A 23,544-nucleotide genomic window follows, 5' to 3' on the forward strand; every position below is an offset into this window, starting at 1 on the left:
ACATTTCCTGGCCTTTGATAGCGAACAGATCCACCTTAAGAAACTTGCTACTTGAAATATTCAAATATCACGAACAGTTCTTTATATGCATAGTAGACTCATTGACTATGGGTTTTATATTATATATATGAACAGAAGTCAGGTACCACAGAAATCCAGAGATTGATCTTAATAACATATTTCACAATGGAAAGTATACAGCCTTAGATATGACCGTAATGTTACACAAAAATTGAATTAATAGGCTATCACTATACAAGCTCCTCCCCCCAACCCCAGCTGCTGCTTTACATTTAAAGATGGAAATTTACGGTTGAATATCACAAGATGTAAGGAAAACTCCCAACATCAGGAGGAGAAATACAAAGAGCACAAAAAAAAAAAGGAATGTATGCTTTTGGATTATAGGTATTCTGGTTTGTCCAGTACCAGCTCGAGTCACCGGTGTTACACCGAATCATCAGCATCTATGACAAGCTCTCTGTTTGCTGATTGATGTTGTAAATGTTGTATCTGTGATCTGTTAACCTATAGAGGCAGTATTCTTCTGTATCTTATAAAATTGACAGGGCAAAAAATGCACCACTAGAAATGGACAAAAATTGTTAGATATTTGTTCTTCTCTCGTCTTGTTGAATTAGTGTGTAGCAGCGAAATGATTAAATATAGTCTCCAGTGTCGATTGACTGATGCTATAATCTTCTATCCCAAGTTTCTTCCTGAAGAGTTGAGTTACAAATTTGAAAGGTTAAGAGAACAAAAATGAAACAAGACATGCTAAACTTTATAAGAATTTATCCTGCGTGGTACCTGTTATGCTCCAGATGCCCAAATATGTCAGCAAGAGAGGAGTCATCTCTGTACGGCAACTGAAATGCAAAATAACATGTTTTGAAAGAGCTATAAAACACAAGAGAACCTAGAAGAATCTCTGACCATTACTGTCTTCAGAACTTAGAGAAGGTAAAAAATATGCCAGGACGATTATCTTTATTGAGGAAAAATTAACAACTTAAGAGCTAATGAAATGAAAGCATTATTTGCAGAATTGTAGTTAGTCAAAGCCTACTCTACTGACTACTTTTTACCTGGTATTTTACACTCAATCCATTGCAACCATGGAATGTGGCTCCAGGAAATGAAGTGAGGACAAAAGAATCAATCAGTAAGAACTTCTGTTTTGCCAACCACCATTCAGCAAATATTCTCAGTGGTACACCACCTATTTCCACAACAAGATAGGAAATCTTAATGGAAATAGAGAAAGAAAGGCAAGACAATCAACATTTGAAGACACACAGCCATCTAATTTGCAGCAGTCCACTAATACCTAGATGTTTAACTGTTCAATAAGAACAATATATAGAAAACCCTGCAAAGGTTTTCATGTTTGAATTGAACTCCAATTCTTTGGATATTGTTCATTTATGCGTTCCAAAAAAAAAAAATCCAACTAACAACAATGATCAGAGCATTCAAGTTCTTGTCTACAAAATTCAATAGAAGTGAAATTTTGTCCCTTCAGGAACAATAGAAAGATAGATTTTTAGTCTGTTGAGCTCCTTTTAGACAAATCATAACTGAAGTAACAAGAGGTCGGATGCACTGTTGAAGACTTCTTTTGTTCGATAAAAAGAGTTGCAAATCCTAGTTCTCTCTAATCTAACCTAAGTACTTTTTCCAAAAATTATATAAAGGTGGCCATGTACTTCACATGCTTTCATTTTAGTTAACCTGCATTAATCACCCATTAGGTCAAGTGAAATAAGTTGATTGGAAATGATTGAAAAATCATAATGGAAATTGAAATGGATATTAACACGGATAAGAGCAAGAAAAGAATAGCCCATGAAATAGTGGAAAAAAGATAGGCAAGACAGTGTTCAGCACATTTGGTACCATCTCGAATAAGCTGCTCTGATAATTGTTCACCAAACACTCCATCAGCACCCGGTATGGAACATGTAATTGTCTGGATTGATTCCTCGTTGCCAAGTGTTCGTGCAACCAAAATTATCATTTCCCTTGTCAAGCTGATTTCTGATACAGCGTCCAGCGATAGTTTTCCACTTCCACCGATACAAACTTCAAGGTCTCTTAATAGGTTTCTTGAATTACTATGGGAGTAAAGGAGAGTTTCTTGAATTTCTCTACAAAGAGCATCTAGTTCAACTGAGCTAACCTCAGTAGGCTTTACCTGAAAACAACAAAAGCCAATGACATTGTGCTGGTCAAATAACATTTTTATAAGCTCTACAAGTACCTCGAGCTCAAGGTAGTTTCCAAATCGCGTTTTCAGATGTTGTGGACTCCCAATACATCTTAGTCGGCCACCAACCTTTAAAACAAAAGGGATCATTTATTTAAATCTTTTAATGGGAGCATTCATGAATCATTGAGTAGATCGTTTTTTGCATGAGTACCATTATACCAATCCTTGTACAGAGGGCTTGAGCTTCATTCATGCTATGTGTTGTCAGGATAATAGCTGTCTTTCCTCTCCTAGTTGATAAACGAGATATGACATCCCACATAAATCGCTTTGCAATAGGATCCATACCTGCGATTTAGAGTGGTTTTCACCCCATTAATTTCATATCTAGATATCGGTGTCCTACTTGATTTTAAAAGAAACGTCAGTGTACCTGTCGAAGGCTCATCAAGGATCACAATTGGGGGATTCCCAATCATTGCAATAGCAACAGAGAGCTTGCGCTTATTACCACCACTTAAAGAATATGATGGTTTATCTGCATGCTTCCACAAATCGAACTCCAACAACTTCTGATTGACGACCTACAAGGAGAGGCAGTACCTACATCAGCTATATGGAAGAGAACGAGTAAACTGAACAAAGTAAATATTTGTGATCTATCTAGTCAACACAAGACACAGCTAGATGCTGCTCATACATCATTCATGCTGATTTCTGAAACACCCTTTATTCTCGCATACAACTCAAGATGCTCGCGAGCCGTCAAAAATTCTAAAAGAGCATCAAATTGTGGACAATAACCGATCTGTACAAAGTAAAACAAACAAGTAACTTTTTAGTGCAAAATAATTGATCATGATTAATTAGGAAAGAGATACAAGAAAGTGATATGGTAATACATGCTGGCGGACAGCTTTGGGCTGTAATCTTATATCACAGCCAAAAATATATGCTGTTCCATCTGATGGACTCTCTTCCCCTGCAGAACATCAGATTGGAGTAACTGAGAAACCACAAAAACAAAATAATAAAGGTGTGACACCCTTTTGAATCAAAAGAGATGCAGTTCGTCCAGTTTAAACTACTAGAGTTTCTAAAAACAAAAATACATGCAGAAATTTAGGCATGTCAAATTACATAAGCATTGGAAGGCACACATTTATGGTTAAGCCAACACTCAATAAAACCATTTCCTATGTACCCATTTAACAAACAAAATATTGGATAGCCCAAAATTCCAAAGCGTTTCATATGTTTATAAGAGGACATATGCCTGCATTTGGTAGAAAGAGAAACTTGCAATGAAAAACAATGCCACTAATAAAGATTCAAGAGGGTATCACATGGTGTGATAGCAAGGCTCTCTTAAGAAGCCATGGATTCAAGTCCTGTAAACAACTTTCTCAAAAAAAAATTACTGGGTTGATACATCCTCTCTGAATACCCTGCCTAAGATTAGGGAGCCTCATGCATTGGGACTAACCAGGATTTAAGCACCAATTCTTTTTTAAGTTTAACATCATATATTTTATGAACCAAGTTCAATTTTGATTTCTGCAGACATAATTATTTTTGCAATTATCGTAGAGATAAAGATAGAAGCAATTAATGTAAGTTTAAAATTACTAATGCTTGTTGTTCAACTTTGTTGATACAGTCAAAATAACTAGGTGTGCCGGATAGCAGAAGAAATAAATATTATAATACTTATAGAAAAGTTACTTCAATGAAGAAAGCCAAAACAATTCCTGCATGTACCAGTTAACATCGACAAGGTTGTAGTCTTCCCTGCACCATTTGTTCCAAGAAAGCCAAAACATTCTCCTTCCTGAACAGAAAATGTTAAGGAATGAACTGCAATCTTTGCAGCATGATTTCTTCTAGCAGGATACACCTGTCATTTAGAGTGATAGGCAGAAGGAACATCCATTAGTGTGCATAATAGGGGGAAAAGTTAAGAATATATGCTACACCTACGAGCAATGCCTGGAACAAGTGCTAGATAATGCACAACCTACAAATAGATTAACTGCAGAAGACATGAGCACCTTTTGCAGATTACGCAAGTAGATTATGGCATTGTCAACAAAGCCACCAACTATCCTCTGCCGTTCAGATCTAACATCTTCATCCTCATCAGATAATGAAACAGAAGTATCATCTGGTGATGCAATAAGAGGCTCAAAATATCTACCAGACTTGCCATGCTTAACAGAGATAAAATGTTGCCACCACTCTCTAATTGAAGTCAAATTTGGCTTTTCGTAAGGAAATAATTCCAGCCCAATTGTGAGAAGAAAGTAAATCACACTCTGTTGCAACAGAAGAAATTAATAAACCACAAAGTTTGTACAATTACAATGCCAAGCAAAATCAAGGAAGGATATACAAATAGATATCTAGTAGTTCAAGAAGAAATTTCTAAAGGGTTCCTGCTTGTCAGATTGATGTAGATCCAGATTCCATATAATACATAGAAGATATCATGTTCAACAAGCTTCTTGTCCTCAACTGGTAGAGCTCTATGATTTCTCTAACTCCTATATCATGTAAAACTAATGGCCCATTAATTGTATCAAGCTAAGTATTCTCTCTTTGTACACTTTGAGGTGTATCATGCTACAAACTTAGTATACTAGTAAAGGAGCATGGGCCTTAAATTTCCAATTACAATATCCAATTTATTAGCTAGTTATCCAATCTATCAAAGTACATTATAGATTCTCTCAAATGAATTAAAGAAGAATAAGAAGGGGGGTTCTGTATACACATTAAACATTGCCATAGAAGATTTTTTTAGTACAATGAAACTGGCTAAATTGCTGGTTCAACCAAAAAAAGATGTCATTAGTGCATAGAAAAAAAAAACAGAGAGATGCACCCACTAGGAATTTAGGATAGCAAACGAGCAACTCTCCTTTCTTAGTGTATTACGTACTGGTCCTCTAATATCATCACTATTGACTTAATAAATTTTAAATTAAGGAAATCTGAGTAACTATGGAGAAAAGATGAATCCATGTTAAATTGAAAAAAGAACCTCAGCGGCTAAATAGCAGATAGAGGCACCAGTGACATTCCAGTCCAAAATACCACTCCCAATTCCCCGTTTCATGTCTTGATGCCTAAGAGCAAGTGACGCAAGCCCGTCTGCAAAGCAAAATCCTGGGGACAACCTAAAGAAAATCTGAAAATGAAACATTGTCAGGAAAGCAGCATTAGACACGAATATCACTTCATATGAAAAAATTGATATCCCTAGTAACGATTAGATAAAATTGCTTAATTAAGTAAAAAGGAATGCATGCAAATAACTCCAACTGATAGTCTTCAACAAAAAATGAAGGCAAAAGCCACAAAACAACATGTTTGGGCCACACAATATTGTAGCAATGATCTAGTAGAAGTGAACACAACCTTTAGTAATGAATTCACACTTTTTGTTGCCTCAATGAGTCCCATAAGAAAAGAAATAACCATCAGAATGAGCCCACTGAAAAAGTGAACCAGCAAAACCACATTCTGCAATAAAAAATTAAACAGAAATAAAAGTAATAATCTTCCTTGTGCTTCTGAGCCAATAAGAGAGTCTGTAAAGAGATAAACCTGTGCAACTGAATGGTCAGAAAAAAAGAAAGTGAGGCAATAGGTTGATGAGGCAATTGCCATGCCATATTCCAAGAAGATCACAATTGTTGGCAAAAAAGAACCATTTCCAACAAACTGATTCAACCCTGCAAATGAAGAGTATCTTATAAGTTCTGTATCATATTTTGTGATACAATCCAAGGTCAGGTGGACAAGATATAATTGATGTATTAAACTTATGAAGGACTTATAGCTACTTATACTAGGTAGGCTTATTAGATGGGATATTGTTCTTGTACAGTTGTACCATTGGAATGCTTCCCTAAAATGTGCTTGTGTTCTATACAACTGCATATGCAAATGCCATACTAATACACATGTCATGTTGCATTGATACATCTATCTTTAGATTAATTGAAGGATCCCAGTAACATTTTATTGTAATTATCTAGAGGTCATTACCCACCAAAGATGAAAAATAGTGCCATGGCAAGTGATGCGGGAAACAAGAAGCTGATGAAGTCCCATATGTAAGTTGAAATCCAGTATGAAAATATGGAAACCTAAGAAACAGTCAGGTTGAGTAAAATTGAAGAAAAAAGAAAAAAGAACAGGATACAATTTACTCGAGCTCTTTAAATTATCATGATACCCCACTAATCAGTTGCTGATGCTTTGCCTTGACTTCACGTTCCTGCATAAATTTAGAATACATCTTTATAAAATAAATTACTTGATTTAAAAAAACATGAAAAGAAGTAGAACACCAGAAGGACTTGATGTAGTTTTCATGCTCTCGAAGAACATCTTGCGATAAATTAACTGAGCCTTAAAAAAGTACAAAAGGCAAAGTGACAAACTTCAGTTCAAATTTCAGGAATAAAAGCTAAAGAGAATCACCTTGACAATAGCAACAGCAAATGATGCTGGAATGAAAGAAAACGCAATGGCAACAATAATTGAAGCAGAGAATGCATCCAAATCCTACACAAATATATAGTCCAAAAATGATTAGCATAATAAAAGTTAACATATACACCAAATCGATCAAATATATATAATATTACAAGAATACTGATGAGGTCATATGTGCAAACCATCTAGACTGAAATACTGCAGTAATGGAAGTAAAACTAGATGAACATAAACATCACTTAAATGCCATATCCCACATAAGATGTCATAAATTCATTCAATCTGGCCATAACATGAACAAATCGTCAAATCCACTAATTTGACTATAGTTTTAGCATTGCTCATAGCATCTTTTCAGGGGGTTGGGTAGAAATAAACTCGCATACAAATTGGATATTCCTTTAAATATCTAAGTTGAAAATAAAACCAATATTGCAACTCGGATACTTCTCAAGTACTTCTCGGTTCATTGCTTTAAAGATGGCTAAGTGGGCCCAATTTGACCTAAAATTACTTGGTAAGAGAAGCACTATCAGGAGGTTCCTTCAACAGTGTTTAACCTTGGTAGATTCCTTCAAGGGTAGGCCTCCTACTTGACGGAACAGCTACCAGGGCCTAGTTTCATACAATAGTTGGATAAACAACAATAATTGACAAATGTGCATGTTCTTTATGTCAGGGCTTGTAATGGCCTGCATAGTGCCCAAATGATACAAGTCAGATATTCTAGAAGAACATGGCTCCAAAGTGTCATCTACGGCTTCCACAAATGTAGTAGTTACATGTGCTATAGTTCAAACTCGTGGGAACTAAAATGTTGAAGGGCAGGCATTTCCAAAGGGAGTTCTGAACAGATGAATAACCATCATTATATAACAGTGAGCAATATTCAAACTTTCAAAGTTAGCATAACACTATGAAAGAAAGACCCATACATGTCGTTGTGACCTTTGTGACATTGTCATTGGCAATGGGTGATTACGAGTCTGAATTGTCATATTTTTATCATTTGTTGCAATCCTCAAAATTGCAGCATTCACCAAATTGATGTAGGTTGGTGCTGCATGTTGGCAAGAACTGTTGTGAAGTATTGTGTATCCAATACTCCCATAACCATCCTGATCGTCCATTACAACAGCACCATACCTTCAGAATAAGAAAAAAAAATGATATAGCGATAATGCAAATATAAAGTAGATTAGCAAAGACATAAGAAGAGAATTAAGTTGCAATCATAACATACCTGTGCTGAGGTAATTAATCTTTAAAAGTTAAAACATAAATCATATTCTCGCAAAAATGAAAAAGAAGTAGAATCTTAAATATTTAATCTTAAAATAAACATTTTAAATATGTTAGCATACCAGCATAAATAAAAAGAAATATATTAGCAAAATAGTGCATGAGTGATCTTGAGAAATCAAGGTCCCAAACTACATTACCTTGACTGGTAAGATTCATTCAAGCTAGTTATCAGGAATTCACTCATGGAAAGGAGAGCAGGACCTAAGTTTGGTCCCGCTGCATCAATAGCATCAGCAAGTGCCTTCTCCGGATCAGGAAACTTAAAAGCCCTTGGTTCTTGTTTCTGAATCCAACCACCCCTCACATTAGTTGCAACCTGTAGCATGACCATAAATTAGCCATATGACAAGTTCACATTGAGGAAATTTAAGCATATCCACATAAGTAGGCTGAGATGACGCCCACGCAACATGCTATGCTGCAAAAAAGTAGAGAGACAAACCTGTTCAGCAATAGATTGGGACAGGTTGAATGGAATAGGGCCCCCACCACCACCACCTCGTAGTAATGGATTGAAATATGAAGTTGTCAGCATTACAGAGGACTGATCAGGGTGTGGCTTAAGTTTCAGAGAAAGTAAGCCAAAGAGCAAAAATACAGCTGGGATGAATAGCTGAAATATTATTGTTCTTCGATCTCTTCGGGCAGAAATTGCTCTTTTGATGAATAGAGCTTTGGAATGTTTCCAAAAGGTAGTACTTGTAAGCATGTCACAACAACAGAACATAATAGTAACCAGAGCAATGAAACTGCATACAGCCTCAAATACTAAGCTGCAACCTCTTACCAAAGTACAACAAATCCATCTGAAAAGCTTTGTAGGGATGCCCACACATGGTTTTGTATGTGATGGTTCTATCAATGAACAATTGGAAGCTTCAGAAACTAAAAAGTCCGATCCAGTATGAGATACTAGAGATTCGCCTTTATCATTTTCACCAAAGTTTTGAGCAGTAACTCTTAAGAATACTTCCTCCAAAGTTGTGACAGAGATCCCATAGCTCTCAATGCCAAAAAAGCTCTCACTATACAACGATTGATTCTCAATTTCCATGCCAGGCCTTTTGATAAAGCTTTCAATCTCCCGAAACATACTTTCAAAAGAAGAAGATGATGAAAGAGGAAGTCTGAAGGAAATTTCCGTGCCAACCTAGAAGTGGGACACAAACAATTTTCAGCAACATATCTAACACATTTGTGAGAGTAAAGAAATTCAAGCATTTTCTTAGTATTATCAGAACAGATGGCAGCAGTGAGGATCTAACTACATTACTATAATGAGAAATCTTTACACAAGACAACAAATTTGGAATTACCATTAATTGAAGAGCATGCACTATGATGCTGTAATTCATATTTACAAGAAGAGTCCAGAAGAATTTCCCATGACTATAGAAATATATTTTTCCTCAACAAACAGATCAGGTGCAACTGTGTAAGACCACAATCATGGCAAAGCCATACAACGTGAAAATACTCCGAGGTAGCCACACAATAGCTACATCAAAATAATTTAACATCAGGGTGGTTCTACACCTTTGCATTGTTTGTAGCTTCACTACCTTTAAGAACATCAAGGTAGTGCTACATGTTACAGTGACAATTACACTATCAAGAATGTTACATTTAGAAGAGTAAAGCTTCGCCTGTACATTACACAAGCAAAATAATTTCACTACAAATTTGCAATATGGTCAGTTCATATCTTAATATATCAGTCTCACTGATGGTGATCTCCACAATACATGTGAAAGCATTGTGATATTTCTTTTACATAGACCATCTATTTCATCAGATTTTACTATCTTACAATATAGGACAAGAGAGAACTAAAAAATGGAGAGAGAGCCAAGAAATGGAAAGACATTAGTCATACTGAAGTGAGTTATTTGAGTTATTCACTTATTTCAATGTCAATGAAATATGATCGCTTAAGGAATGGACTTGTATCAAAATCTAATACCTCATACACATTGCACAAATCATATTGTCGCAGGAAAGTGAACCTAACTACATAATGAGCAAAGATAGATGGAAGAAATGAAGAACAAAGCTCATGTTTGGAAGTTAAGTGCCTCAAGAAAAAGTAACGTGGACTTAAAAAAGGCATGAATGGTGTATTTAATCAAAAAATGGAACCAAAATATAATAAATTAATCCAGTGGTTAAGCAGATTTGAGCAATTAGATGCTTCATGAATTAATGAACATCTTCACTGAAGAAGCCTGCTACATCCTAACTTGAGTTTAAGCACTAAATCATGGAGAACAACACTGACAACGAGAAATATTCTGACATAAAAATAGAATAGCAATATATTTAATGGGGAAAGAGACGTACATCAGACAAGCATGTAGCAGTTGGAACATGACGATGAACAATCTGAGTAGCCATGGAGGCAGAAGGAGCACTCTGTTTAAAATTTTATGGCATCCTTAATCACATAATAAAGGAGGGTATTCCAAAAAAAGCATACATATGGGAAAAAGCTAGAAACACAAACCTTTACTATAGTAAGTGTATAGCCGACTCCATATTTATGTTTTAAGAAAAGAGAGCTGCACAACAACGATTATATAGATAAATACATAACAAAATCAGAATATGTTACACAATTTACTGAGACTTTCTCAGATTCTCTAGCAAAGATTTCATTAAGGTCACTGTTTGTTATTCAGAATATATTGTTGTCAATGCAATGATACATATCAAAAGCAAAATCAACAGAGATATGACTTATATCATTATATGCAGCATAAGTTCAAACAATACAAACAGGATTAACTACAGAGGAAAGAACCAATAGAACTATCGATCAATTTTCAAGACTATTTGAGATTATAGCCAAATGAACCTGAAAAAACTAAGAACTAAAGAAAATCTTCAAAAAGAATTTGACAGAGAAAACTTCAAATGGTCATGTCATATATCTAAAGAATACTAGCACAAAGTACAATACATGAAATCAAGAAGCCATGGTTATAGTACTTAACCACTAAAGCAAAGTGCATGTCTTGAAGTTTCAACAAGAACCTATATGTTTTGCCCAACCATGTGGCAAAAGAAATTAAATGCTGGACAGGCACCGGTCAACATGATCAACACCACAAATATGTAGGATACAAATAGAAAATACCAGTGTTTCTCTCTTTGTTGTACATCACATTTTCATAAAAAATATCCCACTTTCTTCACATTTTAACTTTTTCTCATTAGTACATAAATTCTCTTCCGTAAAATTGTCCCACATTTCTCTGACCATATCTCCTTGACAGTCATCAATTACAATACATGTTCATAGGCTCTTCTGCATCACCATGATAACAACCTACTGCTTGTTCTGTCCTTCTTTCTCTAGATAACTGTTCCCATAGATCACTGTTCCTTTAGAAACTTCATCCACCAGCAATTTCTATGGTAGCGTACAATTCATACCATTATTTGACAGTGATTTCCAGTTTTGACATCATTTTGCACATTAGTCAAGTTCTGATCTGACAGACCAGTCACCAAAAGGAATTTCATTTGATAGTTTGCCAGAGTAACTAGCAAATGATACACTTGTAGAGGATAAAGAACTAAAAGACATACATCATGAAATACAAACTATCTGAGGTATATGGTATTGAGCCAATCTTTGTATTTTCAGAGATAAGATCAAACGCAGTAAAATGAGATGCAACACATAAATGGAGAGGTCATTATTGTACTTTTGAGTTTTGATGGCATATATATACACACACACATGTCGGGTACAAAATTCATTAAGTAGAGAAGATAAGACCTTCCACAGCACCTCAGGTGACCATTAGCCATGATAGCTATCCGATCACCTAAAACATCAGCTTCATCCATGGAATGTGTCGTCAGTAGTATTATTCTTCCCTTCTTAATTTTCTTTATTAACTGCCATGTTGAACGCATTGAGTATGGATCCATACCACTGGTTGGTTCATCAAGGATGATAACCTGTATATTGAAAAAAGTACCTTAACAATGTAATGAGAAGATCATTAATTCAAAAGCATATAGCCTTTTTCATACCTTGCTGTTCCCTATAAGTGCAATGCCGAGGGACAACTTTCTCTTCATTCCCCCAGAAAGTGAACCAACAAGTGTGTTAGTTTTGTCTGCCAAACCAACCTGATATCATCCAAGTAGGACCCAAGAGAAAGAGAAAAAAATCCTAGGTTAAATACAAAGTTACAAAAAGGACCTGATATTTTTATCAAGATTAATCAGCTGAAGACATTATCCCACATAATCACCTAGAGTGGTTAACAATGCTTCTTAGTTTTTACATTATGACTTAATGATGACCACCATTAAATGATCTCACAATAACACAGAATAAAAGGCAAGTATGAACAAATAACCGGATATGCTAAATGTTTCTAGCTTTCTATATCTACTTTCCAGAACTTGCCAGCTGCCAAAAGTTGATGGATACAATAAAAAGTCAAATATTTTTTCCAGTTTCCTAAACTGCCAAATGAGATAAATTTCATGAGATGGCTAAGATGCATCTCAATACTCGCAAAATTACTTTTGAGTTCATTGGCAACAGGAATTATATTGATGACTCACCATAAAGATAATTGGGACTAAACGGTTTTAAAAAAAAGGATCCATATTTCCAACCTAAGATAGCTGGGAAAAGGCATGGTTGCTCTTAATTGTATAAGGTCACTAAAGACAAGTCAAATAAAACACATCTAATTACTATTTCTAAAGGAAGGATAGGAAAGGGTTATCAATTGAATATGCAAGTAGTAGTAAATATGATAATTTAATTGAGCTGCTATGTAGACTCATGGAATGCATTTAAAATCAGTACATGACAGCACTTGTTGGAGAGCAACACATGTAATAAGACTTGCATGGTGACAGATGCTTTTCCACTTATCACATGCATAGCAAGTAACTAAATCCATTTATATCTTTCTTTACAGATTCTCCTATAATTTTACATCGTGCTGTAGCCTACTTATTATAGTATAGGTAGGCTAGTATATTTTTGCAAAGTAGAAAATATGCTTAAATATTGTCCACAATTACATGCATAAAAATACAACACACTCCAAAAGAGTAATAAAAGCACTTAATAATAGATCTATCTATCTTGTGCTACTGAGATGCAAACTAAAGGACCTAGAGGATCTCCTTTTGGTTTCCAAGAACATTCAACATCCAGTGGAGTTGATCTTCCAAAGTTCCAATGAGCTGGTCTAGTGTCAACAATCTTAACATAGAATATGTAGTCAAGAATGAAGATCAATTGTAGACAAATAACAATGTATAAATGAGTGTTAAAGGGTAAAAAGCTTCTGCATAGTAATGTGCACTTTTCCCTAAACAGAAGTGCCATGGAGATTATTTACACTTTTCTAACTATTGGATGCACCTTGAGAAGTGAGCACTTCTATTTCTCTCTGCTATGAAATTAAGTATGAAGTCCAACTCATATTAAAATATGTTGAGTACCTAAAAGGACTACGTATGGAAGTGACTATTTGACTGCAGTATGAAATTAGTTCACAATTATGCATCAATATATGATACTGCTTAAAATATCAAGCAAATGTAAAGTTGTAAATGATTATCTCTATGAAAGTGACCTCATCTATCATTTCAATCACTTCTCGATCCAAACAGTCTTCCTCAACACCTTTTAGAATCGCAAATATTTCCATGTGTTCCTTCACCTAGAAGAAGTTCAATTGAAAGGTAAGAACAACTACATGTATCAACAAACCTGAAAGTTAAAGACACTGAATCAGGAGATCCAAATGAAAAACACAAATGGCATCTATTTGACATGTTGTATGATTATTGAAGAGATGTGAAGAATCAATAGAAATATAATGTAACATGCTAACAGTACCAGTCTTATAGGTCAAGCTTGAACCTTTCCAACAATAGAAAAAATGACAATAGATCTTGTAGGTAAGGAGTATATACTGTTGGTCCCAGCTATAGAAATCGGTGATTAAGTGCATAAAGCTAAATAATAAGAAATGCCCTGGAAATAGTTGGTGAAATGGATGATCAAGCTGTATTTTTCTCTTTAACGCACAAGCCTTCCCAATGTACAAACCAGCAGTTCACCTTTGAGTTCCCTAGATTAATAATGCCTACTAGCAACTGACATTATTTGCATCATTTTCCAACATCCCAAGTATCCAATATTTCTTGACATTTTTTTTGAAAAAAAAATCCAATGGTTAGCCACTGATTTGATAACTAAAATATCCACATCCACACTACCCAAAATAGAGATGTCAGCTTTTCCAATGATACCTTGCATGGTCACATCAATTGACGAGCCTTGAATTTTTTTTGAAAATTGAAAGTATCAACAATCTTGCTAGTAAATAACATGCACAAATCAATGATGACGGAAGAGTCCATGAAGAATATGGTTAATTGGAAAATTGTGAATAATCACATGATTTATATACCTATTAAAAATTACCTTCATAAATGAAATATAAATCCAAGTTCAACCGTCAATGCAAGTGAAGCAAGCATTGAAGTGGATAGACAATTATCTAGAAGACTGAAATTTTTCACAAATCATCAATTACTTAAGAGTTAAGACATTGATTATATACTAAACTTTTCATGGACAAATTTTTCCACTACAAACCAGCTATAAGTTCTGCCTTCATGGTCTTTCCATTAAAAATCACTCTGGTTAGCTGAAAGTTGACAGATTTACGCAAGTTGATAAGAATAGTAAAGATCAACGATAGCCGTGCCACAGGCACGAACCGTGCTAACCACTGGCCGGCACGACACGTGCCGCGGCACTTGCCGGCCGTGCTATAAGAGGAGAGAAAAAAAAGAGATACTCACCTTCGCTGTCGTCGATCGTTGATCGCCGTTGCCGCTTGCCGCTCTCTAATCGCCGTCACCGTCGGGTGCCCTAGCCCGAGGGAGAAGGAGAGACCGAGAGAGAGTGAGAGAGAAATTGAGAGAGAGAGAGAGAGAGATCGGTTAAAACTTAAGTTGTGGTATCCTCTCAATTTCTCTCTCACTCTCTCTCGGTCTCTCCTCCCTCGGGCTAAGGCACCCGACGGCGACGGCGATCAGCAACGAGTAGCTCGACAACGAAGTCGACGGCGAGCGGCGGAACTATTAGGAGGGGTGCCGTGCGGCATCCCTCGTGCCATGTGCCGGCACGCCCCGTGCCGGTCGACATGGCCATCCATGGTAAAGATTAGTGCATAACACAATGCCCTCTATTCATTGTATTGAAATAAGAATAGAGTATAACTATATAACAAATACCAAGAAAATAAGACGAAATGTCAGCTAAAAGCTTAGAACCATTTCCAAACATAATATCACAGCATACACATCTACTGTACATAAGCTTTAAGGAGAAAAATAGTATGAAGGTAACTGTTGTCACTTGTTGCACAAAAAAGAAGAAACAAAATAAAGAAAGACCAACTGTACTTACTGTCAATTCGGCAAAAAGTATATCATTTTGAGGGCATACACCCAATGTCTTCCGTATTTCATCCTACAAGAATAATTATCTGATTACAAGAAGCAAAAGATGAAAATCAAGAAGTAAATGACTAACTAAAAGGAGAAAATGACCACTATGGAGAGAAAAAAGGACATAAACTGCAACTGAACATCAAATCATGATATCCTCATGTACCTAGAAACTAATAACAAGTTGTATCATCAATCATGTACAAGCTAAGGTACATCCAAAGAACTCTGACAGGGACAAAAGTGGACATCAATAACCAAAATGTTTAAAACTGAAAATCACAACCCAAAGGTCAGCTATGTAAGCTTTCCAAAGAGAGGAATAATCAGAGTCATGAACATCAAATGGCTATGGCATGAAAAAACAAACACTTGTCATGTAACCCATACATTTTGGTATTCTTCATTTCCTCAATTTCTGAAAGTCATTCTCAAGATAAAATTAGGGCATTGAACTATTGTAGGAATCTTTTGACAGACAAAGAGAATTTAACCTATCTGTAAACATACACTAAAAAATTATAGAACATTGGAGACATAGGTACTCATGCTAATCAAACAGAAAAGGATGTATGGAAATCTTGAATCATGTGAATCATTATTAATTTTGTTTCTTCATCTTCAGTTTATCTTACCATGTTAAAGTAATTCCAATAGTATAAATAACTGATGTCTAATATACTTTCTAAGCAAGTGAGGCTCCCTCGTATTCTCATCTATAGCATCATTTATGCAGTCTCTATATAAGCATCAGTGCAAGAATTCCCATACCATATTGAAAAAATATGAAACTGCAGAACCTCAATCAGCCATCATTGTTATTCATCATACAAATTATTGAAGATGAAGCCAGAATTATTAAACTTACCATGTCGGTCCTTATACTCTTTCCAAAAATCACAGCATCACCAGATGTTGGAGGAAGAAGACCGACAAGCAGTGAAATAGTTGTGCTTTTACCAGCACCATTGTGTCCTTCAAAGTAAAGAAAACTTCAGTACCTTAACAAACGTATGATCAATATTTCAGCTTAACTTTTTGTGGCAAATAAGTTGCATTATTAGAGAATGAATTTTCTAATAGAGAACCTAATTGTCCTGTGTCCATTTGAGATAGAATCAGAGCCCAATCTAGTTACTTTCTGGGTACTTATGTGCAAGTATGATACATCAAAATTAGATGAATGAGACATACCTAGAAGAGCAAGTATCTGATTTTCATAGAGAGTAAGTTGAAGTGAGTTAAGAGCACAACACTGCCCCTTCTTTGTGGTGTAGACTTTACGCAAATTCCTGATGTGGATACAACTGGAATACGGAGAAAATTAATATATGTTACAACTAATATCCCAAACCAGAAACTTACACATGTAAAAAAGCAACAAAAAATATACCGGCCATCAAGTTCTTGTTGTTTCATATCCAAACTTACTGCCTCTATTGCAGGCTCAGATAGACCTTTAGAGGTATGCTGTTTCTCTCCATTCAATAGTTCATCATTAAGTTTATATTGTTGGTTATCAGCATAATAGTGAAATGTTTTTCTCCTTTGCCAGAATAGCCTAGTAAACAAAAAGTTCCAAGGATAACGAACTCCATATTCTCTAGGAAGAACCTGATTGAGTAAAATTGTCAACATGGCAAGTATGAGATCGTAAAAAATAGAAAAATAATCATAGATGATCGAATTTTATATTAGAGTGCTGATGAAAATGTATAGGGGGGAGAAATCTAATTATTTGCATAAAACATATTTGAGAAATTTAACTTGATATTCTTCATTTAATCAAAAGTGCAATAAAACTCATAGAGCTCAACTATTTTAAGAAGAATTCCACAGCTAAAGCAGATTTGTCATCGGCAAGAAAAATCATAGTGGATTGATTTAGCTTCTAATCTCCATACAATGTCTCTCTAGTTATTTCTCCTTAATATGCTTTAAGTTCTTCCAAACACACGTCGGCTGCAATGATTATTTTTCTTTTCGATAAAAATGATATAGGAGTATCTCTTCAATAACAGAACAGTAGATCATAACGCAATAAGATGGAATACTATTTGCAAATCAACAATATGGGATAGCAGCGCAAAACAACACAATCATGCAAAACTAGCATTATTGCACATCCGAAAGAAGCAGCAATATTTACCTTATCAAGGTATAGACCGAAGGAGCAATACAGAGCACTATCAACCATCATCATCATAAGACAGACAAAAAAATTTACTCCAGATGATTCCTGCACTCATTTTCCCTCAGAATATGTATTTGGAAGCATAGATGCCTAAACTAAATATATTGAAAGTCACCTACCTGCCACATATTGGTCCACCTAACTCCAACATGAGCACGCTCATAATCAGCAAAATTGACTGTCCCAAGAGCAAAGGCAGTAGGGGAAAGCAATGAAGCCAAAATTTTCCAAATCCTGAAAGAACAATGATGCGAAAGCATTTCGACTCATCTCATGACATTTATCCAGACACATCAAAATATAGAACAGTAGAATCAAGACTTACATTGGAACAGCAGGATCATTGACTGAGTAATAAGGAAAGAAAGCTCCTAGAAAAGATAGGGTGCCAACTGCTGCAGCTGTCTTTGCTCGAGAAAAGAATGTGGAGATAAAGAAGGAAAGCATGACTGCGCTTACACCAAATAAAAAGAAATAGACAAAGACCAGTGACTTATCACTATATAGAAAAAGACTGCTCATTGTGCATGCTGTAATGATTGCTGAGGATATTGCAAACTGCAAAAGTGCATAAAGACTTAGTGAGCAAGACATAAGAATAGGTCTGTTGATTGTCATACACATGCAATACATTTTAATTTCTCCTTACTAGTACTCTGTCAACTGAAACTCCACTAATATTCAAAATGTGCAAGCCAGAAACAACAAGAAAAAAAGTTGAAAGACATTTTTATGAGACAACTCCAATGACTCACAATTAAAGGAAAACACTACAAAATATGACATATTTACCAAGGTAGCAATAGATGGAGCTGCACTTGGTAACAAAACATCAGTGTAAGGTGACAGATAATCAAAAGAATTGGCAAAAACAGAAAAATAAGAATATTGTGTAGTAGTGCCACCAAGCAAAAGCAATTACCATCATGTAAATCATATTACATATATCTAAATTTATTTATAATTACTTAATGCATAAATGAGGCATAAATTATAAGAGTATAATAAGTTTAATAACTAGCGTTCAAAAGGAAAAGGGAAAGAAAAAAAAGAGATTACTACCGCCTACACAATGTCAAGATGTATTGATATTTCCTAGCAATCACTTACCACAGTTGGAACTTGGATCAATCCTTTTAATGAGGTTCTTTCTTATGGCATTAGTTCACACCTACACATGGGCTTTTTTTTTTTATGATGTTCTATCTTTTAAAGAACTCAGGGTGCATTTGTGAATGTGTGGCATTTGTACTTGTTGATCCTTAAGATTCTAAAAACATGAAATAAGCTAGCATTAAGGTTTTCAAAGTAAACCAAAATTTCAAGTATTGAAATTGGGATCAGGATCAATCGTCTAAAAAAATGATGCATATCGGCCGTCCGTATCAACCTGTATTTTAAAATATTAAAAAAAAATTAAAAAAATTTAAAATAATATATAAATATAGGTTATTATATATAAAGTCTAAAAACTAAAAAATAAATACGATTTTCTCAATCTCTATCTACCCTCCTTTCTACCACTCACACTCTCTCTCCCACCTCACACAAATAAAAAAATATTACCTTATCTCCCACTAATTCTCTTTTATCAAACTCTCTTTTACCACTAGCTCTTTTTCTTATCAAATTTTCTCATGCTAACTCTCCCTCTAATCAAACTCTCTCGCCCACTATCTCTATCTCCTATTAATTCTCTCTCCCTCATCCACTTCCTCTCCCTCACCCTCACCCTCACTCTCACCGACTACCACCTCTCTTCCTCTCCAGCATAGTTTTTATTTTTTATTTTTTTCTCCACGTCTCTCTTTCCCTTCTCTTCCCCTCTCTCTTCTTCCCTCTCCCTCTTATTATCGCAACCCACAAACTCTCTCTCTCTCTCTCTTTACCTCTTTTTCCCTCTCTTTCCCTCTCTCTCTTCCCCCTCTCTTTCTCTCTTACTCGTACCTGTTTCAGGCAAGACTAGTTTTGGCCTAGAATCGAGATCAACCATACGTTAACCACCTCAAACATCAATAAGTATAAATACCAAAATGAACTGTTCAAAAAGATTTTTACCATGTGTGTAAAATTTCACAAATAAAATATTTCATTTTGTAGCATAGAGAATATTATAGACTCAAAAAGGCAGAAATAAGTACAATCAAAGAATTCGTCCATAAAGTACCAAGACTCCAATATCAATGGACAATCAAAAGTAAAGAAGGAGGTCTTCACAAGCATAGTAATTACCTGTAGTGAATATGTAATGAACCAGGAAAGGTAAAATATTTCATCTTTAAGACCCATCATGTGCAAGCCTTCTTTAATCTTCTGCTCCTGCACAAATAAAAAGACAATGTGCTTATTCTTCCAGATAAGGGAAAAAGGAGAGCACAAGTCCCTAGATCACCAAAACTCATGTCACCAGCATACCTTCTCAGAGACAGAATAGCTGATAAGGCGAGAAATAGGATAGAGAAATCCCAAGAGATATCTGCTTCCCAAAATGCAACACAATTGCAAAACAGAAAAAGTAAGTAAAATAAATGAGACCTTTCCTAATAAAAAATTGAAACCTTTTGACCACATCCAGTCTATCGATGTATTTTATCCAAACCAGTATGTGGCAAAAGCTTAGAAGCCAACTAAATTAAAAGAAGAATGGACAATTAGGAAGTAGAAATCCACAACAGTAATAAAAACACAAATAGAACCATATTCAATCAATCACAGAGCATAACAGTACAACACCACTCTTGAGAAACCAAAAGGACAACAACTTAGATACCATTAAGTAGTTGAGACCAATGGATATTAGCTAGACCTAATGCACTTTTGTCCCAAAAGAAAAAAGAATTGATATGAGAGGTCAGACTAGTTTTACGCTGGCTTTGGTGCCTAGATGTCATTTATGTGCTTGACTGAGCAGGTGTGACAACATGGAGTGATGTTAAGGAAAAAGGCTTCGTCATCTATGCAAACTTATAGACCATGGGAAGGGAAATTTTGCTGTTCTAATAACAATATTCTGCCTTTGATACTTTAAAAGCAACAGACTGTAACTGAAAGTTTACTCTAAGGAAAATGAATTCCAAGAAACTCAAGAAAGACAGGAATTGTACTCACAGTACTCCCATCACCGTCTTTACAATGGATTGAAACTCATCATCAGTATATTCACGAGTGGGAAATGGAGCAATTCTAATTTTGGCGGGAATAGATTGTATCCAAGAAAGATTGACGTCCGACTGGATTGCTGATGGGATAGATAATGGTACACTCCCTGAGGTAACATTAGCTTGAATTTGTTGGGCAAAAAGTACTACTAATGAATCCACCACCTGTTGCAACTGCATGAACATGAAGAGATCAAAATAAAGGAAGGAAATGCATTATGACACTAGAAATAGGAAAACACTCAAAATAAAAAGTAGAATATAACCAATAAGTACAAACTTAAACTGCCTACCCAAATAGTTGAGATGGAAAGCTCAAAAGTGTTAGCACTTGTGAATATGAGAACAGAAATGTAGAGAATATAGTTGTTTACGAGTTGGAATGTAGTTTCATAAATCAAAATCAAGTTGAAAAGAGAATCAATTTTACAATATTCTTTATGCTACTTGTGGAAGGGCGATCAATCTAAAGATGCCAAGTCAAATGAATAGTAGACAAGACAAGAATACAAAAGCTGTAGATATGGCCCAAGATCAGAATTTCAAATTATTGGTTTCCTACTAAGTTGACATGATGATACAACCACAAGAGAGAAGGAAAAGAATTCATACAGTTAGAAATCCACTAAATCCATACTGAAGAGTTGGTATGATGTTCATGCCTAGTTCCAAGTCATTGAGATATGGTCCATTTACATCCATGATGGTTTTAACATCTGGAAAGCCTGAGAAAGCCCAGGTGTGATTGAGACGTATACTGTAGTCAAAAACTTGAGGACCTTGCTCATGAAATATTACTGCTCCTCTGATCTGCGGATTTGATAGGTTCCTGAAGAGAAATGTTATCGTAAGTTTGTAAACCTCTGACAATATAAGTACAAAATATTGTATTTTATGGAAATGAAACTTGTTAACAACAAAACAAATAATTGAATAACAAGCCATTGTTAAAAATATGAGCTCAGACGATCAAACATCAGTTGTCCTAAAGATAATTTCCAAAGGTACAATATGAATGGTTCTAAAAGAACATGTACACTGATCATGCACTAACACAGATATTTCTATGAATATCTTGGCCCAAGATTTATTCATTATAGAGGTTAGATAAGTAAATTCAAGGATGCAGGATAACAGAAGTTGACTATGGCTGTACTGAAAGAGCATTCTAACAAGTAATTAATAAAAGAGCTTGGCCAATGATGTAGGAGCAGGGAAATGAATCTTAAAGATACAGGAAATCCAGATAGATACAATTGCTCAATGAAATGGAACAGGTGAAAAAGACAATTTACCTGGCGTGATCATTAATCCCATAAAGGTCTGATCGTATGTAAGTTTCAAGGTCTAGCTCGTCTTCATAAATTCTTCCAACCATCTATTGCCAGAACGCACAATACTTATTAGATTTGTAGCACAAATGCAAAACCCCAGTGCATAAGTGTAACATTTAACATGTTGTATCTATTCTTCAAAAGCTAAAGGATTAAATACGGTCAGGAGCACATTATTTGACAAGATGCCAACCATACTTTGCAGAGTTACCATTTGCCACCTGAACTCTTTAAAATAATCACATCTACGAAAGCATAGAAAATTTGAAAGATTCAAGCAAAAGGTTTTGCAATATAGGAAAAACTGCAACTCTACCTTTAGAAGAGGATACTTCATTGCCAATACATCCAACATCAATCTCGTCTCATAAGTATTGGGTGCAAAAGCTAGAGTTTCCCCTTTAGCAAACATCAACTTCAATATACTATCAAAACTGGGAGAAATTTCGCTCCTTCCCACTTCGACAAACATTCCCTTCCTGATATACCTGATAATCGAGTGCAAGATATAAGCAAAAGCAGGCAAGAGTCCAAGAATTTATGGCCAAACGGCGGCACTTAAATCTAAACGTCCGTACGCTTGCACGGGGTGGATTTGCGTGTCGACTCTCGTACGGATCACAATCAGCATCAGCATCACGATCGTCGGCAGTAGAATCTAAAGACCAAAGTACAGTGTAAAGTCCTAAGAATCGCGCAGGTGAACGCTGATCGGATGTGGTTTCAAGAATCGAGTACTGACCTCGGTACAAGTGGCGAGAGGATGGCGAATCTTGAGGAGCCAGTTCTTGCGCAGCATGGCTCGCAACTGCCGCCGGGACTCCCCCATCCCTTCCTCCGATTCCCTCTCAAGATTCGGCTTCTGAGTCTGGAATCGCCTACTCCTAGGCTTTTGGGGAAGAGGTAGCGATCGAGATCGGAATTCACGAAGCTCACCACGGGAAGAGACTAAAGCAAAGAAATGGGGACGGCGCCGCCTGCGTAAAGCGCACGGTCGGTGGTGACTGAGGACCCACCCACGGAGAACCAGGAGCCTCTGGGATATTTACCGGGATTCTGGTCATCTATAAGCCTGAAATGTAGGAACTACATACATTGAACACCTGGCGGTCATTGAAGCCTTAGATAACGAGATTGTAACAAGTTCTTGAACTTGGGGATGTAGATGATCTCAGCGGGTTTCTGGACTAAAATAGATAATATAACAAATATTCTGGGTTTCTGGACTAAAATGGAATGTGGAGGTTGTACGATCGACTCTAAACTCAATCACTAAATTATTAAATCAATTCAGTTGATAGTATAAAAATAGTGCGGTGATTTGAA

The 23,544-nt window shown here is 35.8% G+C and overlaps 1 protein-coding gene across 2 annotated transcripts; it reads right to left on the reverse strand.

Moving 5' to 3' along the window:
* Nucleotides 1-162: 162 nt before the first annotated feature.
* Nucleotides 163-23,250, reverse strand: LOC140798832 (ABC transporter A family member 1). 2 transcript variants are annotated; one of them, XM_073152910.1, is made up of 40 exons: nucleotides 22,961-23,250; nucleotides 22,797-22,876; nucleotides 22,535-22,706; nucleotides 22,180-22,262; nucleotides 21,497-21,713; nucleotides 20,835-21,058; nucleotides 20,142-20,202; nucleotides 19,959-20,045; nucleotides 18,052-18,284; nucleotides 17,846-17,960; nucleotides 17,682-17,771; nucleotides 16,926-17,146; nucleotides 16,727-16,839; nucleotides 16,401-16,507; nucleotides 15,492-15,554; nucleotides 13,642-13,728; nucleotides 12,068-12,166; nucleotides 11,808-11,992; nucleotides 10,527-10,581; nucleotides 10,364-10,435; nucleotides 8,466-9,173; nucleotides 8,161-8,339; nucleotides 7,654-7,864; nucleotides 6,704-6,787; nucleotides 6,456-6,497; nucleotides 6,270-6,366; nucleotides 5,822-5,949; nucleotides 5,633-5,737; nucleotides 5,256-5,402; nucleotides 4,264-4,527; nucleotides 3,974-4,109; nucleotides 3,115-3,194; nucleotides 2,913-3,020; nucleotides 2,646-2,796; nucleotides 2,424-2,560; nucleotides 2,264-2,338; nucleotides 1,900-2,197; nucleotides 1,089-1,222; nucleotides 811-869; nucleotides 163-719 (listed from the first exon to the last, which is right to left on the reverse strand). In XM_073152910.1, the coding sequence occupies exons 1-40, from the start codon at nucleotides 23,045-23,047 to the stop codon at nucleotides 638-640; spliced, it is 5,676 nt and encodes a 1,891-aa protein (XP_073009011.1). In that variant the 5' UTR covers nucleotides 23,048-23,250; the 3' UTR covers nucleotides 163-637. The 2 variants fall into 2 exon arrangements, with proteins under 2 accessions (XP_073009011.1, XP_073009012.1); XM_073152911.1 differs by lacking the exons at nucleotides 20,142-20,202; nucleotides 20,835-21,058; nucleotides 21,497-21,713; ... (2 more) ...; nucleotides 22,797-22,876; nucleotides 22,961-23,250 and having other exon boundaries at nucleotides 18,052-18,175; nucleotides 19,959-20,037.
* Between the last annotated feature and the right edge of the window lie 294 nt (nucleotides 23,251-23,544).

This window comes from Typha latifolia, chromosome 12 (assembly GCF_019914945.1).
Source record: "Typha latifolia isolate L0001 chromosome 12, TyphaL0001v2, whole genome shotgun sequence".
In the NCBI taxonomy this organism is placed as follows: Eukaryota; Viridiplantae; Streptophyta; class Magnoliopsida; order Poales; family Typhaceae; genus Typha; species Typha latifolia.

What these genes read in the sequence shown, in the direction of transcription:
- LOC140798832 (XM_073152910.1), bottom strand. Translation starts at nt 23,047, where the DNA reads ATGGGGGAGTCCCGGCGGCAGTTGCGAGCCATGCTGCGCAAGAACTGG. An exon ending in AATGATCCTGCTGTTCCAAT is followed by an intron (nt 17,961 to 18,051) that starts GTAAGTCTTGAT and finishes TTGTTCTTTCAG; the next exon opens with GATTTGGAAAATTTTGGCTT. An exon ending in GGGCATCTGGAGCATAACAG is followed by an intron (nt 720 to 810) that starts GTACCACGCAGG and finishes TCAACTCTTCAG; the next exon opens with GAAGAAACTTGGGATAGAAG.